This window comes from Bos indicus, chromosome 14 (genome assembly GCF_029378745.1).
Source record: "Bos indicus isolate NIAB-ARS_2022 breed Sahiwal x Tharparkar chromosome 14, NIAB-ARS_B.indTharparkar_mat_pri_1.0, whole genome shotgun sequence".
Lineage (NCBI taxonomy): Eukaryota > Metazoa > Chordata > Mammalia > Artiodactyla > Bovidae > Bos > Bos indicus.
Genome location: NC_091773.1, coordinates 65,641,995 through 65,653,001, shown reverse-complemented (window position 1 = coordinate 65,653,001; position 11,007 = coordinate 65,641,995). Strand labels below are relative to the sequence as shown.

The 11,007-nt window shown below is 51.4% G+C and overlaps 1 protein-coding gene across 2 annotated transcripts; it reads left to right on the top strand.

The window, feature by feature from the left end:
- Nucleotides 1–2,634: 2,634 nt before the first annotated feature.
- Nucleotides 2,635–10,255, top strand: OSR2 (odd-skipped related transciption factor 2). 2 transcript variants are annotated; one of them, XM_019973959.2, is made up of 4 exons: nucleotides 2,635–2,987; nucleotides 6,967–7,741; nucleotides 8,826–8,925; nucleotides 9,676–10,255. In XM_019973959.2, the coding sequence occupies exons 2-4, from the start codon at nucleotides 7,086–7,088 to the stop codon at nucleotides 9,856–9,858; spliced, it is 939 nt and encodes a 312-aa protein (XP_019829518.1). In that variant the 5' UTR covers nucleotides 2,635–2,987; nucleotides 6,967–7,085; the 3' UTR covers nucleotides 9,859–10,255. The 2 variants fall into 2 exon arrangements, with proteins under 2 accessions (XP_019829518.1, XP_019829519.1); XM_019973960.2 differs by having other exon boundaries at nucleotides 2,637–2,987; nucleotides 9,758–10,255.
- The last annotated feature ends 752 nt before the right edge of the window (nucleotides 10,256–11,007 follow it).

Sequence of the window (11,007 nt, the reverse complement as noted above, 5' to 3'; positions counted from 1 at the left end):
AGGGCGCAGGCAGAGCTGGGACTCAGCCCCAGGGCGCGCACCCCCGGACCCCCAACCCCACCCGCCAACTCGCCGCGGGGCCCATCTTCCTTGCCAGGCGGGGCGCTAGGGGAGTCCCGCCGACGAGGCTCCTCCTGGGTGGGCCTCCACTGACCGTGCGCTCTCGACGCCGGCGGGGTCAGGGTGCTTTGCCCCGGGGCAGAGCGTGGAGCACCTCCAGGGCCCGGCCTTGGGTGGCCGCAGAGGTGGCCCGAGGGGACCCCCGCGAGCCGCCTCCAGTGGTTCTCCGCGTGGCGCGCACACCTGCGTGCGGCGATGGCCGGGCCTGCAGGCTGCCGACGCGCCGTCCCGCCACGAGGCTTCTCCCCAAGGTAGCCGAAGCTGCCCTACCTTTCCAACAGCCGCAGGGCTCTGGCCGGCTTGGCCCAGACGCCACTGTGGCACTTCGGAGCCTGGGGTGGGCGAGGTAAACACGGTTGTGGAAAAACCCGGGCTCAAGAGGTTTGCGGAAAAGAGGGAGCCGTTCTGGTTGGAAATTCTGTTTACCTCCCGGCAAGAGCAGGCGGCGCGGCACACACACACACACACACACACACACACACACACACACAGTGGGAAGGTGTGAAGCCCACCCCTGGGGAGTTTACACACACACACACACACACGCACGCACGCACGCACACACACGGTGGGAAGGTGTGAAGCCCACCCCTGGGGAGTTTACACACACACACACACACACACACACACACACACACAGGGAAGGTGTGAAGCCCACCCCTGGGGAGTGGCCTCCACTTGCAGAAAAGGAAATATGAAGCGTAGGAACACTCTTCAGGTCACCACCCTGGGAGTTGTGTCCTGGGGGTCTGAAAGAAGAGAAAGTTCCCTCCAGATCTTCCAAATTGAGAAAAGCTGGGGAAGGAATGAAGCGGTTAGAGAGAGGGGACCGCAGGCACCCCCGTGGCTGGGGCTCAGGACTGAGCGCTAAAATGAAAGCACCCCTATAGAATCCACTAGGGAAAACGTGTGTGTGTGTTTTTTTTTTTAAGTCCTAAACTCAGGCATTCCGTACTTCCACGCAGTTGGTTAAGTCTACATTGAAGCAGTTAAATGTTGAAAGATATTAAACACTCTTCATTCCAAGCTCACTTTTTAATCTTTGCAAATTTGAAATTGGAAAGAAAAAAAAAAAAGATCTACTATCTCTGAATTATGTTTTACCAAAGGAACGAAAATATGTACCCACCTCTGCATAAATAAAATAGAAGAGATTATATCCAAATAAAATAATAACCCGTAGCTTCTGCGTGGCTCCCCAACCACTGTTTGACCTTTTGACAGTTTTTAGTCTTCTGCTTATACGTGTCCACTTCCCCGCACAATTGAGATTATTTGGGGCGGCACATTCAAAACCATATTTTGGCGGAACACCTTTGAATTGTACTGCCTCTTGGCTTGAAGATCTGTGCCCCTCAAAGCGCCGACTTGCAGGGGGCTGATGTAAATCGCCTCTGGCGAACTCGTCTGGGACGAAGGGCGTTTTGCTCAGTGTTGCTCGGCAGATCTCATCTGGAAAGAGGCTGTTTAAAATGAGAGTATGTCATCCCCTTTCTGTCACTCGGTCACCCTACTTCCAGAGTAGCTGAAGTGCGTTCTGCAATTACACTCACACAAGACCAAATCTTTAGAAGAACCTGAAAAAATGTATCACTACACTTCAAATTCGATTAAGTTTCCTGGCGACTGAACAATGAACTCTTTTTTTTTTTTTTGCTGGGAATGAAGATGTACACGTTTGAGACGCTGGAATAGTATTTTCCTAAATATTTTAAATGATTGCTCTTCACCCATTCCAGATGGATTCTTTATTGTTTGCCAATGGGTTGCAGATGCCCACCCCTTTAACCAAGTTGGTTAACTGCTTATGAAATGTACACTGACTGATTAAAGCTTAAATTTTGGGAGAAATTTCTCCTGGGATATTCCACATATGTCTTTAAGGTAATTACGAAATTAGTCAATTGTCACCTCTATAAACAAACTTCGTTTTGAAAACAGCAGGGGAAAACAGACTACCCATACAGTCATAATTGACCATAAGTATGTGCAAAACTGTATTTAAAATTGGGGGAAGGGTGATATATGCTGGAGAATACAATCTAAAAGTGACTGGTTTTACCTATGAAGAAGGTAGTTACGTTAAACGTGTTAAGATGTGGAAATTAACGCTGCGAGCGCGCCAAGTAAAGCTACAAAAACGCCCTTTGGGTTTCTCGGCGGGGGTCTTCGGAAGGCAGAAAGCCAATTGTGCAGCTTCTAACGTTATAAGGAAAAGTGGCACCGAGAAGGAAGGGGCCGGGCGTTGTGTTTGTGTGAGTTTTGAACCGCGTCGCCTCGGCTCTGCCTGTGTAACAGGGGAACCTCGAGCAAACCTGTGCCTTTAAGACTCAGTTGCTATCCAAACACAAGTAAACAAAGTGGACCATTAGCGGGCGCCGGGCGCGGAGGCGGAGCCTGGGCGCAGGGGGCCCCGCGAGGCGGCGGGACGCCCGCCCGAAGGGGAGGCGGGGCCGCTACTAAAGCTGGAGTCTGCCGGCCGCGGGCAGCCTGGGGAGGGACGCGGGCGGGGACAGAGCTCGGCGCGCTCGCTGCTGCTGGAGGGTGATGGCCCTGCGAGGCTGCAGGCTCCGACCTTACCCGGAGTCGGCGGCGAGAGGTTCGCGGGGGCGCGAGGTTCCAGGCGAGCGCTGAGGGCGGGCTTCTACCATCCCCGGGTCCTTGCACATTCTAAGTCCACAGACGAAGACGAGGATCCGCTCTCGGTTTGGCTGCCCGTCGTCCTCCAGATCATGTCCGCTGCTCCCGGGACTCCGCGCAGAAAAAGCAGTTTGGCCGGCGTGGAACCAATGACCTTTCCAAGCTGTGCGCCTCCCTGCCTGGACCAGGTCTGAGTGGCGCTGCCCAGGCGGACCTTTCTGCTGGAGGTAAGTGTCCACTATGGGAAGGGGGCTGCAGCCGCCCTAAGGAAAGCAGGCTGCAGCCGGGGCGCTCCGAGTCTCGGTCCGGCGTGCCACAAGTTCCGAACTCGGGTAAAAGAAATCACATGGATGCATTCCTGGGGCATTGTATTTTTCACTTTATGGGATCCCAGGCTCGCCACTCCCAGATAACACGCAACAACACGCGCTTTCGCATACTGTTTTTAGTTTTGTTTTGCAACACTGAATCGAAGCCCTCCGCAAAGCTTCTTCTAAAAGCTGATCTACATACTTTGAGATAAAACCCCACAACACCCCCCCTCACCTCTTTTTTTCCCCCCTTACCCTGCCATAGTATTCCAGAGCAGGGGCAGCCGTCCCGCGGCAGCCGCGGCAGCGCGGACGGGCCGAGACACACGGTGCCTGCCGAGCCAGCGCGTTTCAGAAGAAAAGTAATAGTTCAGTCCTAGATAATTCTCCAACCTTGTGCCGGCCTTTTGATTTTCTTCCCACCCTCCAGTCCTGGCGGAGGCGGGCAGAAGGCAAATCCCCCTGGGGTTTAAACGCTGGGATTCTCGAGAAATAGCAACGGAGAAAGGTGTTGCATCTGTAGAATGAGGAGGGAGAAAAAGGTGTTTGTGGAGGGTGCGCTGGCTCTGTCTGCCTACCTGTTAGCAGGGGAACAAAAGAGGGCTGGAGTTTCCCGGAGCCAAACGGTGCAGACAGCTACTTTCTCTGCTAAACAAACTGCAGTCCCGAGCAGAACAAGAAAATTACTCATGCAGGGGGAGCGAGGGAGCAGAGAGAAACAGAACCCAGATTATGCGGAAGGCATCTTAATTTAATTAACTCCTTGGGAAGGCAGAGACGCAGCGAAGGGGCAGGAACTTCGCGGTGGTTTCTCTCTGTTCACCTGACCCAGTCTGGCCATTTTTATTTTCTTTCTTTTTTTTTTTTTTTAAATGATCTCTTAAATCTACTTGAAGTATAGCTCTCTGATTAACGTAAAATTCTATTGTGGCTTGGGCTGAAATTCAGCGAGCCTGTGGAGCCATCAGTCATTTCTCTCAGACACCAACCCACAGGTTTTAGCAGATGACCCCTGACTGTATATTATTTTTAGATAATTCAGTGTAATAACACATTACCAAAGAGCGAGACTCCTTATCGAATGACCATTTTTTCCCCTCCAGTGTTTTGAAGGCTTCATTGTACTGAAATTAGTATGTGCACCTCTCACTTGTTGACAGCCAGTGAGCTAAATTTTACAAAACTTCTGTACATGTCTGGAAATTTCTTGTGAAGAAGACCGATGAAAGAAAACAAGCCTCAATTCCACTGTAATATTTATGTCTTTTCGTTGGTTTAAGTTTCTTTCCTTGCAAAATTAAAAGTAACCAATGTTCCGGAACGGGGTGGTGAAGAAGTGACAGCAGATGATGGCTGTTATTGCTTGAAACTGAGTGTGAGAACTACATGCTCAGCTCTAGACAAAAACGAAAGTACTTTAGATCTCTGCATTGACTTAAAGTATCTTTTGACATATATTTCCAACTACTCAGCAGGAGAGTGAAAACCTGAACTCCCTAATTATGCGAAAAATGTTTAATGAATATTTAGGGTGGTTCTGTTTATGAAGGCCTTGCTTTTTGTCTTCTATGAAGAAACTATTTGTCCTGCAAATCAAAACGAACACATACTATGAAACAGCGCTTTTGTGCCACCATGAAGTTGAATTATAACAGAGGCAATAATTTGGGTTATAAACCATTCAGTGAAAAGGGAAGGAAGATGGCTCTCAAGTTTCTGCTGGCAGAATTAACATGTAACCTTTACGGCAGAGTTCACTTTATGCATTTGGAATCAAACTCATAAGTCATGCTATTCCTTCAGTCGACAACACACCCCACACACATGCACATACTTACCAGGAGAATGTGGTGGGAATTGCACTTTGCCTCCTGTATTTATTTCTAAGAAATCCAGTCTGGGAATACACCCAAATAATAATTTGGGTTTCCTCTCTATGTGGGGAGGCCACTTTTTAATACTAGGGGAAAAATAATATTTTGAATCTCTAGAAAATCCTCCTTATGCAAAAGGAAGGAAATAAAGGTGTAACTTATTATTTTTAATGCAAGAGGAAAACAATCAGATTACCAGAGATGTTAGTAGAATCCTTTTTTCCCCCCTACCTCTCTAGGAGAGGGCTTGAGGGTTGCCACTGAAGAAAAATGAATTGTGATTTGTGGTGGGAAAGTTTATTACTAATGGAGGTTTACAGTTTCGGTTGAACGGTCTGACTGAGACCCCCTGACTGTTACACACCTCTCATTAACTCCCGACCTCAACTCCCAGACCGCATACCACCAGGCAGAAGCGGTTCGTTAATAAATCGCTGTCTCCCAGTCGTTTCAAACGGAGGAGGGAGGGAAGGTGTGGGCCCTCGTGGAGGCCGTCAGATTCTGCCTGGCCGGAGCGCTGTGTCATTAGCGCAGCCCCCTAAGCCTGCCCTCAGAAAGAGCCACAGGCAACTCTTCTCCAACACTAGAGAGGGACATTTAGGCGCAGAAAGGGCTAGTGCGCAATGAAGTCTGAACAGAGTCTCCCATCTTCCTGCTGGGTTCAAAAGCCGGGCGTAAAGCTTGATGGCTCAGACAGGCCTGCCCGCACCTCTCCAGGGAAAGCGCTTAGCTTGTGACGCCCGCACCTGGGGAGCCGCCTTCAGAGGCTGGTGCCGGGCCGCCGAGCTGGCACCCCTGGCTGCTAAAAAGAGGGCTGGCGGTGGGAGAAAGTGGGCCTGCCCTGAAAGCAGGTGAGGCGCCGCGGGAAACGGGGTCTGAAACCAGACCTCCGCTTTGCCATTGGGGGCGCAGGGAGAGGCAAGCGCGTGCTCCCTGTTTAGGCCCAAGGCGGACGACCCGGGCGGGCTTCCCAGGGGCAGAAGCAGCGTCGCCCTCTACTGCAGGCCGATAAACAAGCTTCCTTCGGGCTGGCAGAGCGGCTCGCCTGCTGCTCCTTGCCTTTTCCTCCCCAGGGAACCCGGTCTTCTCTTTTCCTGGGGCCTCCCGGGTGTAGGAGCCGCTCCGGGGGCCAGATCGAGAGGCGCTCGGGTACTCCCGAGAGCTGGGCGCTGGGTCTGGGAGAACGGGCTCTGGCCTCAGCCACCCCCCCTACCCTCCCTGTCTGAGCCCGAACCATCTGGAAGGGATCTTGGTGGGGGGTGGGAGGGGACGGCCCCTGGGAAGGAGGAGGGGGCGATTCCAGGCCTCACTGGCCCCGAGGTGTCACTTTTCTTTCCTGTGGCCCGTCACCGCTGATAAATGGGACCAAGGCAGAGGAAGGAAAAAGAAAACCTCTGAGGTCAGCCCCGGGCAAGGCGGCCCCTCCGAGGGCCAGGCAGCCCAGGAGCGCAAAGCGTCCCCGGGCTGCGCACCCACACCTCCGGCGCGGTCCGGGGCAAGCGCAGGAACGGCGGCCCGGCCGCGGTCTCGGGCACCGCGGTAGGAGCCGTTCCGGCCGAGCGGGGCCCTCAAGCCCGGGTCCGACCCACGACGCACCGTCTCCTGGGACCTCGGAGGCTCGGTGCGACTGAGGCTCGGCCGGGCCAGGGATGACCAAGCTTCGCCGCACCGGGTAGTGGGTGGGTGGGCCGGGCTGGGTGCCGCCTGGAGTCCCCCCGCTCATCTTTCTTCCTACCCGGCCCGGGTCTCCGGCTCCTGGAATCCGCGCGTGCCCGGAATCCGATCTTCCCACGGGCCACTCGCTCTCGCCGGCGACCACGCCTGACACCCTGGCCCTCGGGATTGAGCTTGAGCCTGGTGTCAACTCGCCGGGCAGGCGCGCCAAGGTCCCCTCCTTCTAGGGGGGCCTTGGGGTGGGTGGGGAGGGGGTCTTAGAAGGAAGGTGTGGAAGCCCACGCGGCGCCAAGGGACAGACCAAGCGGTCTTGGATAATAGTCACGACTTTCCCCTCTGTCCCCCAGCCATCTTTAGGACTCTCTTCGCGTGCCGTTGTCTGGGTTTTCGCCGGAGCCCCACGCCCATCCTCCTCTGAGTCCTGGAAAAAAGGGGTGGCTACCCCCGCCCTGCAACATCCCGGAAAATGGGGAGCAAGGCCCTGCCGGCGCCCATTCCGCTCCACCCATCGCTGCAGCTCACCAATTACTCCTTCCTGCAGGCCGTGAACACCTTCCCTGCCGCGGTGGACCACCTGCAGGGCCTGTACGGTCTCAGCGCCGTGCAGACCATGCACATGAACCACTGGACTCTGGGGTACCCCAACGTGCACGAAATCACCCGCTCCACCATCACCGAGATGGCGGCGGCGCAGGGCCTTGTGGATGCCCGCTTCTCCTTTCCGGCTCTGCCCTTTACCACCCACCTCTTCCACCCCAAGCAGGGAGCCATTGCCCACGTCCTCCCGGCCCTGCACAAGGACCGGCCCCGTTTTGACTTTGCCAACTTGGCCGTGGCCGCCACGCAAGAGGATCCCCCTAAAATAGCAGACCTGAGCAAGCTGAGCCCGGGCTTGGGGAGCCCCATCTCCGGCCTCAATAAATTGACTCCGGACAGAAAGCCCTCCCGAGGGAGGTTGCCCTCCAAAACGAAAAAAGAGTTTATCTGCAAGTTTTGCGGCAGACACTTTACCAAATCCTACAACCTGCTCATCCACGAGAGGACCCACACCGACGAGAGGCCGTACACTTGTGACATCTGCCACAAGGCTTTCCGGAGGCAAGATCACTTGCGGGATCACAGGTAAGGTGGGGAAGGAGGGTGGCCTGGGGAGGGGAAGACAATTTATCCAGAATATCGAGTTTTGATAGACATTCCAAGTGTCACTAAAATCCTCTTGGAACTAGACTATATTCCCCACCAAAGCCCTTCCCATCCAGCTGTAACCAACCCCCAACCTTTACCTTTTTCCTCAGCAGGGACCCCTGCTGCAGTGTCTTGTTTGGGATGAGGGAGGGTTGTCCCATCCTTTGGTAATTAAAATCTGCTGGGTTGCTCTTGGTTCCGGGAGCGGTTTTCCAGTTTCCACCAGGTAGACCTTAGGAGGTGGGGCAGGTAGAGCCCAGGAGCCTGGAAGACCTTCTCTGGTGCTCCATGTACCACCTGCCCTAGGACAGTTTCTGTTAATCTATGGTGGCCACCTCAGCTTGGTTTCCTCCCTTCCCTGACTGGTCCCTAGGTGCACCCCAGAGCCTGCCTTAGCAACCTTTCTTTTAAACTTATTTGCGGGGTTCTTGAGATTACAGAATTTAGGGACAGCTCCCCACATCCCCTCCACACTCTCAGCTCCGCATTAATCAAAGGCAATTGAAGAAATACCATAATGTCAGTGTTTTCCTCGGGGAGGGGGCGTGGGGGAGGGACTTCCCAGGAGTGGGGATGACAGTATCTGTTCCCTGGACTCTACTTGCTGCTGTTACCCCAAAGTAGGACTTCTGTAGGGATCCTCCGCGGCTTCCAAGGGGTTCGCTAAAATTGGTCCCCCTAAACTCAGCCTTGCCTTACATCCTGATTTGACCACTTTAAATCTCAGAGAGAGCCGCAGAGGCCAGAAAGAGCTCATTCGGCAGGGCTTCAAGCTCCAGGATACACCAGAGAGGGCGATCAAGTGTAGATAAAGCCGGCGTCCGGTGAATGTTCAGAAGAGTCTGTTAGTTGAGGTTAACTATAAACAGAATTATACAGGGGAGAAAAAATGTAAAAACAAAAATAATGGAAATCCTTTTTCTCCCCCCGCCCCCCATGATTTCATTTAAAGCAATTGTCAAAAGAAACTCCTCACCGTGGTGGTAAAGCCATTTCAATGAGACCTTATGTTGATTTTCAGGTATATCCATTCCAAAGAGAAGCCCTTCAAATGTCAGGAGTGCGGGAAAGGATTTTGTCAGTCTAGAACTCTAGCTGTTCACAAAACTTTACATATGCAGGTAAGTTTGTTTTCTTGTTTTAAAGCAGTGACTGGTTCTGTTTTATCATTTTTGCTCTACAAAAGGTGTTCAATGGCAGGCTCTTTCTCATAAAAGGCTCTATTTAGATCAGTTTTCTAGGTGGAGAAAGCAACACTCAATTTTTTTATACATGAAATTAATTTTATTTAACAAAAAACATGTATGTGTTTTTCTTAAAGAAGAGGCCACTCTCATTGTTCTAAATACTAATTTTAGAATTTTATTTCTTTTTTCACCTGATGTGCCCTGCATTTAAAGCTTTCGTGTTTGGGAGGAAATAAAGGTAATTTCGATAATGGAGGCATGGTGAAATCCCATACGCTCTCTCTCCCAGGAGCCTCATAATTTGTAGTTTTCAGAACATTGAGGAATAGTTTAATTTTGCACCAAAGAGGGGCATTATTACCCGGGAGAATGTCGTTCCTTAAGAGAGGATTAGAGTTTTTCCTTCCCCCCTTTCCTGCCTATGACATGGAGATGAAATGTAAATCACAAAGCCCACAGCAGTGGCCACCGGTGGTTATCAGTGTGATCAGGCCCCTGTGTGTGCCCCTGCCTGTGTTTTCGTGATTGGAGGATTAGGAGCACAGCTTTGTTGCTGCCAGTCCCCTCTTTGTTGTCGGGCGCGTGTTCTGTTAACGCTTGTGATGCCGATAAGACAGAGACTGTTGAGGAGGGTGCCGTGTTGGTGTGAAGGATTAATCCTTTGCTTGCTTCACATCTGAACAGGAATCTCCACACAAATGTCCCACATGTGGAAGAACCTTTAATCAGAGAAGTAATCTGAAAACTCACCTTCTCACCCATACAGACATCAAGCCCTACAGCTGCGAGCAGTGCGGCAAAGTGTTCAGGCGAAACTGTGATCTGCGGCGGCACAGCCTGACTCACACCCCGCGGCAGGACTTCTAGAGAAGCCCCGGATCTGTCCGGGCCGCCGCTGCCCCCCTCCCCAGACACCTCTCCAGCCTCCCACCCGAGGGGGCCCGTCCCCAACCCTTCACTGACCCCAGCTCTTCCCTGGCTGCAGCCACACCTGCAGCTTCAGGGGGTTAACTCTCCTTCCCAGGACTGAGAACTGTAGAAAGCCACACAAGTACATCCTTTCACAAAGCGCATATGCTAGTTTCTTGTAGATATTCACAGCTCATTTTAGAGCTCTGTACATAATGTCGAGGGTCTCTGTTTCGTTGTTTTGTTTTGTCTGTTTTTGTACCTTGTTGGATGCACCTAGGTATGGGAAATGGAAGCCAAATTTATCTTTAAAGACTGTATTTTCAAAATAAAAATGTTTTCTTGTTTGTTTCAACACTCCTGCAAAAGTGTCTTGCTATTTGACTTCTGTTTTTCCTCTGGATTCTGGAGGCGTGGTGTGTCTCTGAAATATTCCGTATTGAAGGGCATTCTTTATCCCGAGGTTTTTTTTTAAATAAGACTTCTCACAATCCTCTTACGGAAACTTCATCTCTTCCCTTTTAGTGCTTCCCTTTTAGGCATTTTGGAACTGGTCAACTGCGCTGTCATTCTGGCTTTTGAAGATATTAAAATTGATACCTCTGAGGTTTTTCTCCTTTTTTGTTTATTCTGATTCCTTGTGTATTATTCCTTTAGTAAAAGTATAATTATCACTGTTAGTAACCAGCAACTCCAATAACTGAACCCACTTGAAAGCACAAGGTGGGAAGAAGCATAAGGAAAAAGAAGGGAGTTTCTCACCACTTCACTTTTAGAAGTCCTTGACCTATTGTAATGGTTTATGATGGGCAACTTCTCTTACCATTAGACTTTGAACACTATGATTTGGCTCTTAGACAGACTTTACCCCGCCTTTGGGGGAGAAGTCTCAGATCCTCCTACAGAAGAATACAGGCAGGTACAAGCTTCAGAAGATGGGGAACAAGACGAGAAAAGAGAAACTACTTAGCTATATTTGCACAGAATTATTTTTTCCCCAAGAGTGGAGACCTTTTCTTCTAGAAGGTTCAGATTTATCTGCAAAGCAAACTGACTGAGGTCACTAGCAAGGTTTCCATCACTAGTTGGCCTTTTGTTCCTGGGAAT

What these genes read in the sequence shown, in the direction of transcription:
- OSR2 (XM_019973959.2), top strand. Translation starts at nt 7,086, where the DNA reads ATGGGGAGCAAGGCCCTGCCGGCGCCCATTCCGCTCCACCCATCGCTG. An exon ending in GATCACTTGCGGGATCACAG is followed by an intron (nt 7,742 to 8,825) that starts GTAAGGTGGGGA and finishes GTTGATTTTCAG; the next exon opens with GTATATCCATTCCAAAGAGA. An exon ending in ACAAAACTTTACATATGCAG is followed by an intron (nt 8,926 to 9,675) that starts GTAAGTTTGTTT and finishes ACATCTGAACAG; the next exon opens with GAATCTCCACACAAATGTCC.